At 39.8% G+C, this 18734-nt stretch overlaps 1 protein-coding gene across 1 annotated transcript in view; it reads right to left on the reverse strand.

The window, feature by feature from the left end:
* Nucleotides 1-12387: 12387 nt before the first annotated feature.
* LOC148513971 (zona pellucida-like domain-containing protein 1) overlaps nucleotides 12388-18734 on the reverse strand; it is a 46511-nt gene continuing 40164 nt past the window's right edge. The window contains exons 10-11 of the mRNA XM_088481189.1: nucleotides 18436-18459; nucleotides 12388-12874 (exon numbers count right to left, since the gene is read on the reverse strand). Of these exons, the coding sequence (XP_088337315.1) occupies nucleotides 12711-12874; nucleotides 18436-18459 (188 nt within the window). The 3' untranslated portion in view covers nucleotides 12388-12710. The remainder of the gene's footprint in view (nucleotides 12875-18435; nucleotides 18460-18734) is intronic.

The raw sequence follows: 18734 nt of genomic DNA on the forward strand, positions 1-18734 counted from the left end.
ACCTGGAGTGCGCTGCTAGCCGGCCGATTGGTCCGGCTTCAGTGGCGCTTGGAGATGACGTCATCTCCAAGCGACCACTTTCACTCCGCAAAAGCTGGGTCTATGCAGACCCGACTGCGGTGTGAGCGGCGCTGACTCGGGAATATCCCGAGTCGGTGTCAGCAAAATTCCGGGTCTGATCCAGATAGGAACTTTGTTCCAACTCCGGGTCAGACCCGGAATTTAGGTGGAAAAGGGGTATAATTCTGCAACACCTTACTGGTCCAAAATAAGGTTTAATATAAATATTTAATAAGTGGAACTGAACAGTACTACTGTACTACTGTAGTTATCATGTTATTGTGAACCTTTGATCACAGTATGGCGCAGTTAATGCACATTGTTTTTTTAACAGATTTAGCATTATTCGATACTTTGTCATCAGTTTATTTCCCAATAGCAGAATAAGTGAAGCATGGCCCAGATTGAAAGTAATGAAAAGAAATGATAAATAGTTTCAACATTGGCTTGTGTCATAATTAACAGGTACGCATTTCCTAAAATTGAGCCAATAAAAAATTACATCCTCATGGAATCTATGGATAGAATATAAGAGCTTCCATTTTTGAAAAAGTGATGCATTGGGAAGGGGTGTGGGAAGAACAAGCGTGGGAGGTATATTACTTTAGTAATTATACCCCTAGGTATCTGCAAATTTGCATCCTGTTACATTGCCTCCTATATTTGACTTGTCTACTCTAAGAAGAAGTGAATCCATTTAGAGGTGACTGATAATGCAATTAAAATGTATTTACATTTCATTCTCATTATGATATAATCTATGTATATAACATACTATGGTTCCAAAATATGAAGAGATCGGTAAAGTTCCTTTCAAAATGATGCTATTTTGTCTAACAGCTATGATTTTATCATCAGAGCCTAAAGGTCTGCAACCTCCTAATAACAATTGTCGCTCTATTGCTTGGAAACATTGTGTTCCCCAATTATACTAACAATGTTAGTTGTGCTAAACGTCCAATTTTTGAAGATAACAAAACCCTCAAATTTACAATAATCCAGGATTTTTTTAGCATTTGTTTATATTTAAAGCTTTATGTTCCGTCTGCCATAACATCCGCAATAATGCTTATGACATAAGCAGCTATTAAAATAAAATTAACTGAATATGTCTGGATAAGAAATAAACATCAAAGAAGTTAATAGAAAAGTTCCAACATATTGTGGTAGAGTGATTTGCTAAATTAGGTTAATATAGACCTTGTTGCAAGTCTACGTGCACATGTATCATCCTTTCAATTGTGGTGGTATATTTCCAGATGATACAGTATATTCTAACATACTGTATTAGGTTTTCAGAAGAAAATGAGTAATTTTAAATTGAGCTTTGTACACCATGAAAAGTGTTATTATTAATCCTGTTCATACAACAATGTAAATTTCCTGCTATTAATATTAATTTATCTACATCTTTGCTGTTATCCTATTTAAAGGGATTTATATAGCAGCAAAATGTAATCTGCACTAAGATGGTTGCTAAGCATCCCATAGTTACGCCTAGTACAAGGTGTTTAACATTTAGTAAAGTGGTCCTCCTTTAACATAATAAAGAGACTGCAAATTTAATTTAGCCTGAGTAGTTTATAATCTGCTTTATCCTGAATGCATTTACTGTTCTGTGGTTATTATAGTTCATAAGACGTTAATGTTAGTGATTGCTACATACTTTATCTTACAATCTGCATTCCCTTTGAATTCTGAAAATTATTTTGTTGCCAGTATATCTACAGGTATTTATTTGCTTTCATGCTAACAAGACATGTAGGGACCTATTTATCAAACAGTCTCTGCTTTTAAATAATTTGAAAACCTCTGTTTTGAGGATTATTGAATTTTTACACTTCAGCTGTATTTATTATACTGGTATAGGTGATATCTGTGGTATTGTGTTATCTATTTTCCTTGACCTCTAGATCTGCACTAATAAACCCACCGGAGAGAGGAATATAGTCAGACCCCACCCCTGTCACACCTACCAGGTTTTGAATGTACATAGAGCTCAGTCCAGGAGACTACTTTCACTGGAGTTTGAGTCATCATCACACACAATGGACAGCGTGTTATTGGAGGCAGAGTCCAGTATGATTGTAATGATAAATAACTATGATAACTATGAAAAATCATCTATGTGAATTGCAGCGATAAGAGATTCAACTTTACAAGAAATATCCAGTGGTGCTTATATAGGCCCCATAAGCTCTATTTGCAGCAATATACTATTCTTCCACAGGAAAAGTGCAGGTTTTGCAAATTAACTGTGTAAAGCAGATAGGTACAACAAACTACAGTATGCAGCTCTAACATGCTTTCCCTTCTCTCCCCTTGTCTCATGTGTTTCCCTGAATATTACCCTCTTGTTAAATGGGGGAGCCATGCTACTTGTGCACAGAGGCCCACTAAAATTATTTGAAATATATGGTTACTTATATTTGGGTTTAAGTAGTTATACTTGTTGTTGACAGCAGACTGTGTTAAACTACAACTGTATTCCTTATTTATTATGGTTAGAGCTGTGGTTCCCAACCAGGGTGCCTCAGGGCACTTATAGAGGTGCCACAGGTTGATGGTCCAGCACCAAATAAAATGATTTTAGTCAGTGTGATAGGCAAAACCTGTGCTAATGGCTGCTAATTCAAAAATATGTGGACAAAAAAGTGCATCCCTGTCACCCACCACATAACTGACCCTAAGGGTGACATATAAGCATAATTTACTTCATTTCATTTTTGCTGAATTTCTCAATAAGAAACTTTTGGCCCAGGGGTGCCATGGAAAAAATTGCTGATAGTCTAGGGTGCCGTGATTCAAATCAGTTCGGGAATCACTGGGTTTGAGGAACTCTGTCTGTTTGTGCAAATACTAGCATATATTTATCTCTATTTAATATATTTTGTATTGGCTAAGTGTCACATCGGGGATCTAAATGTACCTAGGGACCCTCAGAGTGCATTAAGCCATATATCTTTACCCTGGTCACTAAACAAGTATATTAGTCACTAGCTTTGAGACCCTAGTGAGAATACATTTTATGTATATTAATGCCAGGAAGTGATCAGTTTCAGGTCAGTTTGGCTGATGTGTTGCATTTCCATGAGTGTGAGTAAAGGTGCCCACACATATACCGATGTGCTCACGATATGATTTTATGGCCAATTTCCTCGTGAACTTTCACGGGAGCTCCCTTGCCGTCGTGATCACAATTTGCAGTTAAAAATGTCCAATCTGACTAAAGATCTATCTTGCAGCCAATGCATTGTATCCCAGATTGGCTAATCTGCCCTACAGCACGGCAGATCAGAAGATGCGATATATGACGAGCGGGGACGCGCATCAGCACCGTGCTCGTGAGTATAAACTCACGATTTGTACTTTTTTTACCCGATTCATCGTCACGATTCGTCGAAATCGGCCAAATCGTGTAAAATGTCGCTATGTGTGTGGGCACCTTATCAAGCCCGGCAGACTGATGTAAAGGCAGGCTTTGAGCCAAGTTCCTGATACTGTAGAAATATACTTAAGAAGTTCCTGCACTATTTCCTTGCAACTGTTCGTTAGGTACAGTTGTCTGAGTTACATACAATGGGGGAGATATACGGTATCAAGCCTTTAAGAGAGATAAAGAGGAGCAATTGGCCAAAGCAACCTACAGTATCAGCTTATACCTGGCTGTAACGACTGTGCTAGATAAATAACAGAAGCTGATTGGTTGCTTTGGGCAACTTCTCCACTTTATCTCTCTCCAAAGATTGATACATCTCCCCAATATAAAATAGAGGTAGTACTCTAGCACAAGAAGATGGTGGTATAGATGCGTGTATTATTTATATATATATATATATATATATATATAATATTCTGTGCATTTTCCATGATCAATTCAGCTAAAAAATCACAGTATTTAATTTGCTCCCCAAGCATAGGAGCCACAACAGGGGGGGGCTCGCCCACTCCAAACATTTGAGAGGTGCCTGTCAGAGGAGTGGTGGCTGCGGGCAGTCAGGGGCTGTGCATTATAGGAATAGGCACAGCCCCTGCACTGCATGGAGAAAGAGGTGTAATGTGCTTTCTTTTAACTTAAAAGACCACACACTACACCTCCTCGTGCAGTGTAATGTATAGAGAATAACACAAAGCTCTGTATGGAGACACAAGACAGCACAGTGACTAATGATAATGATAGAGCGATATAAAATGTAATACAAGATAAGAACTCATTATAGACCAGCATAGCAGAGCAGATTGCTAGGTATCAGTGTATCATAGTGGTGTTGGTGTATCTAATAATAGTAGTGATGTTGGTGTGCATGAAAGTTGCATCCAATCAAAATAGAGTCCTAATTCATTCATATATATTTTAGAGCATATTATATCAGTGAAGAAAAAACTAGCAGTGTCCCAAGGGTGCAAAATCTTAAAAAACATTGAAGTGTTACAATTTAAAAAGTGATAATAAGAGCCTCAAACTCAGGGGCAGACTGGGCCAGGTAGCAGGAATGAATCTGTCCCCTGGACTCGTACAATTTTAAAAGCTGTGGTTGACCCAGTCATTATTGGCTGGAGCTGCACACTGCATCGCATGCCTGGTGTCCAGGAGACAGATGAAAGAAGCTGCCTGTCTGTTCTGACTGTGCTAGTGAGAGTGTGCGGTGAGAGTGGCCGGGCAGCGTCTTTGTCTACACAGTGGGCCTGATTCAGCAAGGAACGCAGTTGCCCATACGCATGCAATCAGTCGATTGTTGTGTACTGCGCATGCATTTGCATTGCAATGCGCATGGGAGAACTAGCCACTGCGCTCAGGACTGTGAATGCAAAGGATATGCACACCCATGGCAGAGTGATTGACAGGAAGTGCCATTTGGGAGTGGTGACGGGGGGGTTGGGGCGAACGCAGACAAGCCAGCGTATTTCAACGCTGTTGAAGGGGCGTGTATAAATTAGTCACTGTGAAACCAGACGCCGCCTGAGGACTCATAGCATGCACTGAAGTAAGCAATTCCTGAGTAAGCACTGCCTTGATAAAGCAGCCCACTGGCAAAACGCACGTCTGTGTTTCCCGAATAGCCGCTGGTCACATCAAGAGATAAAATATGTTAAATATGTGATTATAATGTATACATAGATCTTACTTTGGTGGATTATTTTAATGTGTGAAGGGCAAGTCTAAATAGATACTACTGAGCCATACATAGGATCTGACTTTAACTATATGAGAGGATTGAACCTAATAGATACATTGAAAAACAAAGTTACCTATTGTATGATGGAAGCAATCAAAATAGAAACATCGGTGTACTATTGAATACATAATGCTGCAGGACTTGGACCAAGTCTGCAACACGGCAAATTTCAATTGAAATAGAATACTAATATCAAATATTGTAAAGTGCCCATCAGGTTAATAATTGACCTAATATACACCGATATCATCACTCACACTCTGAGAGTGCAATTATACTGTATCTTTAAAACTAACTCCATTGAAATTATAATATTAGAGTTTTGGATTGAAGCAAAGTCTTTTCCCTGTGAAATGGTTGACATTAAACATATACAGACACTGGTGTGGGACCAATAATCATTTAATAAAATTCCTGAGTAAGGTCTGGGCTTCTCTAACTGTCCGATGTTACTTGATGTTACTGATTGTTTCTCTATGTTGTTAAAGTATACGGATGTGAGTAAGTGGAAGTGGGCGTTGTTATATCAAGCTGCGATCGCAATACGAATACAAACATTTAAGTAACACCGCTGATTTTAACAATGCTGTTGTGTACGTATAATCAGAATAGCGATACATTGTGTATCAGGCCCAGTGTCTCTAGTGCACCCATCACAGTTACAGATGTAAGCTGGGGACAGAGCGTATACTTAAAAAAAAAATGTAAACTAGGCACCAGATCAGTTTTACAATAATCCACTCAAGTACCACACCATGATTTAGATGCATTTAATCTGGAGAGGAGGCAGCAGGCAGGGATCAGGCTATCATATAGTTTACTGCCTACCCTTGATCCCATATCATCTCCTCCTCCAACATTCTGTGATGTCCAAGGACTCTCCTGCTCCTTTGACCTACTGCAAGAGAAACAAGGACTGAAGGAAAAGGTAAGTAGCTTTCTGTTCCTTTTTTAATCATCTCCTCTTTCTGTTCCTACATACTGTATGTCAGCCTCTCTGCCCCTTTCTCACCTATGCCAGCTTGCTGCCTTTTCTCTCTGTGTCACGCTCTATTCCCTTTGTCTGTCTGTGCCAGTTTCCATGCCCATCTTTATTCATCTGTGCCAGCAGTTGTGAGCACTCTCTGTCTGCACCAGCTTCTCTTCCCTTTCTCTGTGCCAGCCTCTCTGCCCATCATCTGCCTGTGCCAGCCTGCCTGCCTATACTTTGTCTGCGCTAGCCTACCTGCTGATCCTCTGTCTGTGCTAACCTACCTGCCCGTACTCTGTCTCTGCAGCCTTTTTGCCTATCCAATGTATGTGTCTGCAGTTCTGCCCATCATCTGTATGCACCAGTCTTTCTGCCCATCCACTGTTTTTGCACCAGCCTCGATTCCTTTCCTCTTGCCTCCCTGTCATTGTGTTTGTGTATCTCTATATTGTTTGTCTGGCCCTTTTATCTCTTCCTTTGTATGTCTGTCTGTCTCTATTTATACCTCTTATTATATCTGTCCTCCCCACCAGCTTCTGCATAATCACACGTTTTTACCCTTCGCCCCTCACACTTCTTCTCTTGCCCTAACCTTCTTCTTCTACTTCTTCTCTCTTTTAAAATGATCTTTCTCCTTTTATGATGAAGTCAGTAGAGTCATCATGGTGGCCGATCAGAAGCTAAATGGATGGGTAGAGGCACAAATAACTTAAAACCACATAACTGAACCTGAGCATGGCAGGGAAGCACAAACTTCTGATTTTAATAGCTTTTGTTAAGCAACTGAATACTAAATGTTTTACACATAATGGAGCCTATTTATCAAATGTGAAACCTCATTAGCAAAAACGCTAATGGGATTTTAGACACTGACTGTAAAATGTCCAATTTGTATGACATACAGACATATGAGATCTGAATATAGTACAAGTATGAACATTGGTTGACCTGATACCTAATTCAGCAATGTTTTCAGATCTCCAGGCATTGGGGCTGATACGGAGATGGATGGTATTACACAGATGCACACATGTGGCTGTGCAATACCGTCCATCTAAAATGCCAATTCTGCAGGAGGTGTCTGAATAGAAGAAGCGCTTCCTGTCAGCACCTGCGATCCCATCGCTGCTACCAGGGTCGCAGCCTGATATCACCATAGCGACCGATGGTTGCGATGTTCTCCAGAATTATCCATCTGAATAAGCCAAAGCTTCAGAATCCCAGGGTGATACGCCCCTGTATCCGGAAACACAGGCTATACCCGCACCATCCCCAAAAGCTTCTGCAAGATTGCAGTACCCGTTGTGCACATGCGCTGAATGGATCTTTCATAAGCGCAGACTCACAAACCATCGGGTCAGTGGACATCTCTGAATCAGCCCCATTTTGTGCTATGAAGGACAGAGGAGAAATAGATTTGTTGTGTCATTTTAAGCAGAATGTGTGTAAAAATTGTAGTATGATTTTTAATTTGATAGAGGAGGCAGAATTTTGGTACAGATCTGGGGTATTTTTTATGAGGGAGGTGTGTATGTGGGGGGGGATTGGGTTTGATTTTTAATAAAGCAATAAAGCAAGTGGTAGTTGGTGAAATCTGGGGATTTATTAAAAAAGGAGGTTAGATCTGGCATCTGATTTTTAATGAGCAAGGAGAGGCGGTCAGATTTTGGGTCTAATTTTAAGCATAATTTATTGTATAGAGGTCACTGTTAGGTACTCTGTATTGACCAGAGGACACTTGTAAAGTCTCTGCTTTGTCAGATAGGACTGGTGCTTATAGCTTTTTAACATAACAAGTTTTTATATATTTCTATGGCTATATAAAACACACCCACATTAGATAAAACACTCCTCCAAGATATTAATGATGCTAATTTTCCATTGCAGTTATTTGGTAGAAAAGTGGGGGTCACATACTGTAGTGTTTGCACTCAGGCTGAAAGTTGCTAGTACCTGCTTGTACTAGAAAAAAGAGTAGATAGCTTATATGTAGGTCTTTATGTACTGTACCATTGCTCCTTCCATTGTTGTTTCTCACTTGGTTGTTTCTTAAGGTTCTTGGTTGTTTCAAAGGAAGGTAGATTGCACAGCATGATAATGTTTCAATTGTATTCTTAAAAAAATAATATACTCCAATAAAACCACTTGAAACTTTGATTATCTGATAACGAGTCTGAAAATCTGGCTAGTTATATAATGCTGTATCTCTCCTCCTACAACCAAAGGGAAACACATGAAGCAGCAGAAGTGATCATTCCTTCATTACGCTACTCTAATCCCTTATGCATTTCATGCTTGTGATACATTTTCATAGAATTCCTGTACATTGAATGAAAAGTGGTGTAATTGGAGACAGCAACCACATTTCGAAAGACTTATTTACATTTATAGTTTATGGTATTATTATATTCACAGTTGGTATAGTGCCTGCACTATTTGTTTATAATTATATAAATTAGAGATGTGCGGTTCGGTTTTCCTGGAATATGAACACAATCGAACATAGGGGTACCGAGTCAAATCAAGTCCCAGTTCTGAATCATTTTAGGGTTCCGAATGGAAACAAGTCTCGGTTTGGGTCTGCTGTCAGTTCAGAACTCAGATATAAAACCTGAACTTGCGTGTTTTTGATTGCATTTAAGTCACTCTTCAGGCGCAATGGCTTTGGAGGAGCAGGCGAGTTTGGGATAATCATGCATAATTCACTATGATCTCTGTATGCTTCTTAGGAGTTTTCTAAAGAGCTAAATAGTAAAAAAAAATGGCGTGGGGTCCCCCCTTAATTCAATAACCAGCCCTGGACCTATTAGCCTGGTGTGGTTATGGAAAATTGTGGGGGGAGTGGTGTGGGGTGTCCCCCTATTTTCCATTTACCAGCACCAGGCTGAACCAGATTGCGTGGCAATGCCACAGCAGGAGGACACACATCATGGGGTTCTCCTCCCAAAGCATTAACCTAGCCCCAAACTGGTCAGCCAATGCTGACCAGTTTGGGGCTGACCAGTTTGGAGCTAGGTTAATGCTTTGGGCGGAGAACCCCATGATGTGTGTCCTCCTGCTGTGGCATTGCCACCCAATCTGGTTCAGCCTGGTTCTGGTAAATGGAAAATAGTGGGAAACCCCACACCACTCCCCCCACAATTTTCCATAACCACACCAGGCCCAGGCCTGGTTATTGAATTAAGGGGGTCCCCATGCCATTTTTTTTTTTTTTACTATTTAACTCTTTAAAAAAACTCCTAAGAAGCATACAGAGATCATAGTGAATTCTGCATGATTATCCCAAACTCGCCTGCTCCTCCAAAGCCATGGCACCTGGAGAGTGACTTAAATGCAATCAAAAACACGCAAGTTCAGGTTTTAAATCTGAGTTCTGAACTGACAGCAGACCCAAACCGAGACTTGTTTCCATTCGGAACCCTAAAATGATTCAGAACTGGGACTTGATTTGACTCGGTACCCCTATGTTCGATTGTGTTCATATTCCAGGAAAACCAAACCGCACATCTCTAATTTATATAATTATAAACAAATAGTGCAGGCACTATACCAACTGTGAATATAATAATTGCTGGCAATTCTTCGAAAGTGGGGAACACCCACACCAAAAATGGGTCTCCGCTCCTGGGCATTAACCATCCCTGGGAAGAAAGCTCAGGGTTTTTCTCTGCATCCCTGGTGGTGGTGGTGGTTGATGCAGAGGTAATGGGTTAAATGAAGAATTCATATTGTTTTTCACAGTGGAACTACTGGTATCAGCCAGCCTGCCCTTTGGCTCTTGTGGAACTACAAGGGCCAGCAGGCTGTCGGCACCTGTATCCCCAGTGTAAAAGAAATATTAAACAAAACACAGTACTCACACACCGAATATTGTAAATCTTTATTACACATTCACTCACTCATCCGCACTCACAATACTTACCTACTCCCTGAAGGAGGTTGATCCACTACTACAGTAGCAATCCTATGTCTTGAAAAAAATATAAACTATTTTTGACCCCACAAACTGGCAGCGGGCAGTGCCTGTTGCCACCTGAAATGACTTTAGTTCATTCCTGATCAGCTCCACTGACTATAATGGAGCAACTGTTACCATGGCAACGGCTGCTCTCAGTCAATCAACAGCCGCCAATCGGCAGTCACTGCCATGGAAACTGCCTGCTGAGTGCAGCCACTGCCATGGTAATGGCTGTTCCAATATGGTCAATGATTTTAAGTCATTTCAGGTGGCAGTGAGCACTTTCACTCTAGACTTAACCCAAATGTACTGGCAAGTGCCGTTGACAGACAATGCAAAATAGAAGACAGCTTACTCTGCACCAGAAGGTCTGTTCTAATAAAAAGATGTTGCCATTTGGGTTACAGGGGTCATCTGCCTCATTTCAGGGGATGATGTATTAAACTCTAAGGCACCATAGACACTATGCTTACAGTAACTTGATTATGTAGTCATCTATAGACCTGATTGACAGTTTCACTTACCCAATGTACAAGCAGTGCTGGACTGGCTGGCTAATTCTTTTTTTTCAGGAGGACACTTCAGTAACTAACTAATGAATCATCCAAATACCACTAATATATATATATATATATATATATATATATATATATATATATATATATATACGTATAGGTATATATCATTCTTTATATAATCCCACCTTTAGTATAACAATTATTATGCCTGTCTTTTAAACCATTGACAAATGAGATATGCATCACTATGTTACCAATCATTATGTTGACATTCACATTGTCAAACCAGAAATTCGACATTGATTATGTCAACATGGTTAAAATGTCAACATCATTAATGTCAACACCTGCCAAATATCAATATTACATAATGTTGACATAGGAAATGCCCTATTGTCATAATGTCGACATTTCCATTAGGGTTAGAGTTAGCATCAGGGTTACAGTTGGGGTTTGAGTTAGAGTTAGGGCTAAGGTTACGGTTAGGGTTAGCATTAGGGTTAGGGAGAGAATTACACAATAGATGTGAAATTATGAGTAAAGGCAGCCCCAGTTTTCCTTTACTGTAATGAGATATTAAATACCCTAATGAGCATTACATTGACAGAAATTAGCAAAGATCAACTAATCAAGATTCCAACTGTACAATTAAGAAGTGAAATGTGACGTGCACATATTGATCTTGTATTACACAAAGCTGAAAAAGTGCGCAAAAAGGCCCGAAATAACTAGACAAATTTATTTCTTGTAGGATTGCAACCAAATTAGTAATAATTAAAGTAAACAAACAGAGATTGTACAAAACAAGATAAATATTTTTTTCTTTGTATCACAAACTACCTGCTATGTCTACATGTCACTTTAAAACCAACACCTCTCATTCTCTTTTTATCTTTTTCTTCTTTACTAGTTTTATTTTTTTTCTACAGCTTAAGGGTCTCGCATGTTTTGACAGCCATTGAGTTGTGTAAGGTAAATAAAACATTATATATATATATATATATATATATATATATATATATGTTTGTGCCCCTGCTCATTCGTTCTTGGATTAAGGAGTGTTCTCATGTGAGGTGTACTTCTCTGCTTTGATTAGATTGGGTCCCCAAGTTCTTGATTTGAAAGTAGGCCAAAGCCAAGCTCTCTGTCTGCATTAAGCAGGTCATACATTTATGGCCCTGATTCCCTATTCTGCCAATCCAAAATGCTGGTACGCGGAGAACGATGATCAGTGATTCGTCAGTAGAGCATGGAAAAACAGCATGTTAAAAATCCCTGAGTTGCCAATCCTGATAATTTTTTGGATCGGGATTGGGGAATCGAAGATTTCAAATATTAATTCATCAGAACTTGGAATTGCTGCAATACATCACAGATGTATGGCCCCATTATATTACTGATTCCAAATGGCAACACATAAGTATAACTATTAGCACTGATTATATATTATTATATATATACTGTAATGTCTCAAAAGTAGCCGTGGTACTCACAGGACTTGTATATACAACAATAACTTTAGGTGGGAAACTACTTAATTCTTGTCAATGTTTAAGCTTATTTCAAGTTTCATCAGGAAAATATTTCTCCTGACAAAAGTTGAAATAAACTGAAACTTGACAAGTAAAGGTTAAGGTGTTTCCCACCTGAAGTTATTGCTGCATATACAAGTCCTGTGAGTGCCGTGGCTACTTTTGAGGCATTATACTATTATTTGCAGAGGGCACCCAGGTAATTACATGCCATTTGGGAAGGAGTGAACTACTATATATATTTTTTTTGAATCATCTATTATGTACAAGAGCTGAATACAATTTTAAATGCAGAGTTGTTCTATTTTTATTTACTATCACATACAAAATCATATGACAAAACAATTTATATTTTAATTACGGTATATTTAAATATTTACACATTAATTATTACAACTATATAATCAGCTAAATTCCCCTCATATAGATTATAAGTGGCTTTTTTATTTCTATGTATTAAAATATATACCATACTGTCATAATATATATGTAATTTTAATGAAAGTTATTCTTTTCCAGGTATCTAGTCTTTTGCAGTCGCCTGTGCATAAGGTATGCAATGCCTCCCATCAGTGTACACAATAATGCCAAGAAGCCGACTGTTATTCCCAAGCCGACAGCAGTGCTTACAATTCCATCAGAATCATTACTGGAAGAGCCTGAAAGGTTTAAAAACAAAAAATTATTTTACTAAAATCTGGTTCTGTTTAACAAATAATTTCTCAATTAAATAAAATCTAATAGAAATTTTAAATGTATTTTCTATAATTCTGAAAGAGTGGTTCCAATTCCATAAGGTGTTGGAATAGGGTAGTCACTACTGCTCATTTACATGTGAGAGTTGGTGGTTTTTAATTGTCTGCCTAGTCCATTCACAAATACAATACCACTTTAAATTTTTGGAAGCTGCTCCAATAAAATCAAATTCCTGCTGAGTTTGTGAAATTTCAGGTACCAACTGAAGATGCACATGGTCAGAGGCAGCCCTAACCAGATTGATGGCTTAGGCAAGATTTTGGGTGGTGCCCCCTAGCACCATTGCTAGTTCCACCTCTGACCCGGCACCTCTCTCCAAGCACAGCACCAATCGCCCAGCAGTACAGATCACAGCAGCAGCCAGCAACATCCATCACACCTCACCCATTGCAATTCTCATCCACAGAGCTGTAACTAGACGTTTTAGTGCCCTGTGCCAGCAAGTGCATTGGCCCCCCACCCCCTGTTTGTCTCCCTGCCGAGAGGCCCAGGCTACTGGACTCCGCAAAGGTCCATGGGAGAAGGAGCTTCTGTGTCTGGGCATGCCTAGCAGCCCTCCTCCAGTGGCAATTTTTGTTACTGCCCGCTGTCTCTGCTCCCCAGTTTCGCTGCTGCCGGCTGTATGAGCTGCCATCCGAGCTGAGAGCACCGATCGTGTTAGGACAGCAAGAGTAGAGATGCGTCCGCTTGTCGTGGTCCCATCATTGCCCGCTGTCAAGCTGAGTTGGCACTAGGCTTGGAATGCATGCCCCTAGGCATTTCAAATGCCCTAAGCATTTGCCTAATTTGTCTATGCCTAGTGCCGGCTCTGCACGTGGTGGAAAGTAGCAAAAAGTTAACTTCAGAATAAACCCAACTAGCACTTTATGACCAATCATTCATTCATTCACACTTTTATGCTTTCTCCCATGATGTTTAACTACTTTGTCATTTTAACCGGGGACGAGGTGGTGGAAAAAAGCAGACTTCAACCTGTGAACTGCCTCAGCGATGAGTGCCAAAGTGTTTGCTACTAAATATTATCTTTCTGGCCCCCAGTGAGAGTGCAGGATACAGTGATTGACACAATAAAGTGTAAAAATATTAAACATCTTTGCATCTGCTGGTTATATTTGAGTGCTGCACACCACCAACCATCTATTCAGGTATTACCTGTTCATCAAATCATAGCTGGATTAGGACATAAATATATGTGTCTCCCTGATTTTTTTGTCATATTTACATCGCAGAGTCTAATGGATTACAAATAGAAACAGAAGGATATTTAAATTGTGGCGCTTATAACAGCTAACTCAAATGAAGAATTTAGCAACTTTGTTCATCATTTTTGTCAGTTCTGCACCATTGGATACAGACTCATCACTCTGCTAACACCATTTAACTATCAATTGTGGTATAGATAACATAAAACATCCTTTATTACATCCACATCAGTGTATTTTTATATGCATTCATTTTTTGTTTTTATATAATTGATTATATGTATTTAATAAATTGGAATATTAGTTATTAACTAATTTATGGCATAACTGTTTTTTTATATACTGTTTTTGGCAAATGGTTATTCACAATATAATTTTTATGCATATTTATTGATCTGGGTTGTCCACAGCACTGTTATTTTTTTCCCTTTGTTTTTACTTTTGGTTGGATACCTTTTAACAACAGTGTGGAACACTAATTTTGTTTTTATATTTGTGTACATTAGAAATCCTATTTTTCAGTGCCTGTGGCTATAATCTTTTTTCTTTTGTGTTTTTAATACACCTAAGTTTAAGATTGCCTTAAAGCTGCTAAAAGTAACTAATTAAATGTTTAGTCCAGGGGGATGTTTTCACCGTCCTGTGCAGGGCTGTAGAAAAAAACAGTACTTTTATGGGATGAAATATGCTTTGCAATAGATCTCCTGCTGCTAAACAGGCAATGCCATTGGAAATGTGTTTTATCTAAGTCTTAAATCTTGCACAAATATTTTTATTGTATGAAATAATATCTGTTCATTTTGGGAGCATAACAAGATGGTCCAATTCACCCAGCTTCTCCTATTGGGTGGTACACTGACAGATACAGACTGTAGGGGGAGCATTATTGCACTTTCTTAAACTGCCATTATGGATTGCCAACAGTGCTGTAATCCTGGCTAGAGGGGAAGCTCAGTCTAAACCACAGGTTCTCAAACTCGGTCCTTGTTTTTTCAGCATCAGTTTTTTCTTCTTTTTTTTATTATTAGTTAAGGTCACATATATTTTTTGTCAGCTCACATTTGTACTTTGTCACACTGAGGCTATATGTGTATTTTGGACACCTTGTGCCACTTAGTGGTTACATGGTTACATTACACTTCAACACGGGTACTTTAAAGAGATACATGCACACCCATGTATATAACAAGTTTCACTTCAGAGGTTTTACTCTATGACATTATATTCATACACCAGTGTCAATTCTCAGTTGCACACACCTACACATAGTGGTTAAGATCTGTGTCTGACGGATATTTATTATTTATGATGCCTATAGATTCTGATGCTTTTAGATGTTGTCTTGATAACACACAGTGTTGGTGCATATGATGTTTTTATATGTGGTGTCTTGTTTTATATGTTGTTGACAGGGTTGTCATGGCAACATGTCAGCGGCCATGTTTGGTCCTGTCATCCTGTGCGCCCGACTGCATCATGGATGCGCTAGCCACGAGGTGATTCATCCCACGTGTGATTGCTGGACTTCCAGGGCCCGAGCTGGAACGGAGGATGGGAGAACACGTCCTGTAGGGTAAGGTATTGAAGTTTGTGTTTCACACTATATATGTATTCTTGTCATCCTGATGAAGGGGCATGTGGCCCTGAAACATCGATGTTTAGCACTTATGTCTGAATAATTCAGCATTTCTTCACCTTCTACCAAGACTCCGAGTGGCACCGGAGGCAGTATGTTCTTATTACTATTGTGAGTGCCGGATCACAGCTGTTGTTTTATATATATATATATATATATATATATATAAAAAATAAAAACAGTAAACTCAGCACTCACCATTTTTAAATCACTCACAATAATACATAAATATTGGGGGTTTGGTTTATGGATTGATCAATGCATTTAAGCCTGCGGCCCACCCCATTTCTCTGCAGGTCCTACACTATCCATCATACCTATGGAAACCTGGTAGCTGCTATCACCGAGTTTTAACTGAAATCAATGCATTTAAGCCTGCAACCCACATCACGGGAACCCATTTCGCTGCAGGTCCTACACTATCCGTCATACCTTTGGAAAACTGGTAGCTGCTATCACAGAGTTTAAACTGAAAATATGGCAACGGAAGTATTGTGATCGCAATGCAATCACATTATTTCTCAGTGATTGCCTGGATGAGCCCTGCCACCATTTTATTTGTCAGATTTTAAGTAATTTGTTTTAATGAATTTATGGCATCAGACTCTCTCATGCTCCTACTTATTCCATAGCCCACTCATGCTGCTTTTTTGGCATCAGAGCCCTCTCATGACCCTTCTAGCTTTAATTAATCTAGCAATGGACAGTTCATGCAGTGCATATAGTATTCTTATAGTGTTCATGCATTGCATATAGTATTCTTATAATGTGTTCTCCCCTTTACCATCCACATCCCACACAGTCCTCCCCTTTCTCCTCCATATCCCACACTGTGCTCTCCTTCCCACATCTACATCCCTCTCTTTGTTCTCCTACTCCCTTCCACACCCCACACTATGCTAACTTTCCACCTCCACATTCCATAGTGTGCTCTCCTTTCCACATCTACATCCCTCTCTTTGTTCTCCTACTCCCTTCCACACCCCACACTATGCTAACCTTCCCCTTCCACATTCCACACTGTGCTCTCCTTCCCACATCTACATCCCTCTCTTTGTTCTCCTACTCCCTTCCACACCCCACACTATGCTAACCTTCCACCTCCACATTCCATAGTGTGCTCTCCTTTCCCATTGTCCTTCCCTGTTCCCCCATTCAAATGTCTCACTGTGCTTCCTTTTCTCCCATCCCACATGCCTCTCTGTACTCCCCATCCCCCTCATACTCTCCTGCCCTTTTCCTCCTCCTAGCTCCTCATCAACATCACACAACTCAAGCCCCGACTGGAGTGTACTTTCCTTACTGCCATACGATGCTGGCTGGAAAAGTGCCCCTGGGGGTTGCAGCTGAGCCTGCTTCTGGCTACTGCTGGGTGGGACTGGAGACTGAGCACTGGGTTGGGGCAGGGCTACCTAATTACTCCTCGGATCTCTCAGCCAGTGAAATCTGAAGTAACAGACAGCACAACTTTCAGACTCCTCCTTAGATCACTAGCTGAGAGGTCACTGCCAGTCACCCCCTACAAAGGTGAAGCTGCTCTTCATGGACGAATAGGAAGCAAAATTGGAATACAGTATGATTGACAAACTTATATGCAATCTAAACCATTCAAGATCAGACATTTCTACGTCTTGGGGAACTGTGGCATGCCTTGGTTCAACTCGAAACCCCCAAGTTGTGGTGTGTTTGATTTTCAGGAAAACTGAACCACTCATCTCTAGATTTATGCTGCCAGTCAATGAATACAATCACTTTAATGTCTCATTTGGGCTATCAGTTCAAACTGCACTTCAATGTGCATGACCCATACGCTGCACATACTCAGAGGATTAGAGCATTGCCTTCAGGGGTTTCTGGAACAGATGGACACTGTGTGAAAACAATATTAACAACATCAAATAAAAGAGCAGGAATGCATTAGGGTTGGGTACAGGATGCAGGCACTCGGGACCCTGGTGGTCAGATACCTGATGCCAGCATACTGACAGGGTAAGGATACCGGCACCGTTGGTAGGTATCCTAACCCTCCCCCTCTTCCTACCATAACCCTAACTTGCATCCCTTGTGCCTGAACCTCACCTCCCCCTCCTTGCACCCTAAACCTAACCCTCCCCCATTAGTGCCTAACCTAAACCCTCCCCCTAGTGCCTAAAACTAAATGCTAACCCTCTCCCTAACCCCACTACTTACCTCTGGGTTTCCGGTAGTTGGGATGCCAGCACCAGGGTGTCAGGATTCCAGTGACGGAATTCTGAGTGCTGGAATCCCCGCGGATGGGATTATGACCGCATCACATGCATTATTGTATATTGGCTCAAACCACACATCAAAGCACCAAATGCCATGTGGTGTGGTGAAATCACACTTTAGGAAATCTCCTCGTGTCCACAACATTTCCTGCTCATTATTTAATCTAATTTATTATTTATTAATTTTCAACTTCAGTGCATAAACAATATGTGGGGAGAAGCATGAACAAATGTTACAGTCCTCTATCTACCATAATAGTCATTGGTAAAGAGCCTTATAATACAATGTACACCATTTAAATTTTATGTAAAATAATCTCATCTAAAGTGAATAATCTTTTATTTTATATATTTGTTAAAAATAAAAAAATACTTACCGGAGCTTGAAACAGCTGGTTTATCTGTGAAGAAAGTAATAAACGGTTTGTGATTTTGTTGTCTTCCTGTTTGTTCTAGTATAAATCAACTATTACAAAGATTTTAGAGCCATTCATTCTACTACTGTACTTAAAACATCAATTGTGGAAAAAATGTATGACATGTCATATTATAATTAAATATAAAATAACCTCATTAATAACTTAGGGCAGTGGTTCACAAACTTTTTTAGAGTAGCAGAAATTTTTTCACGCCACCCTTAGGCCAAAAGTTTCTTATTAAGAGATTCTGCAAACAT

This window comes from Taudactylus pleione, unplaced genomic scaffold, assembly GCF_031769625.1.
Source record: "Taudactylus pleione unplaced genomic scaffold, aTauple2 ptg000265l, whole genome shotgun sequence".
Lineage (NCBI taxonomy): Eukaryota > Metazoa > Chordata > Amphibia > Anura > Myobatrachidae > Taudactylus > Taudactylus pleione.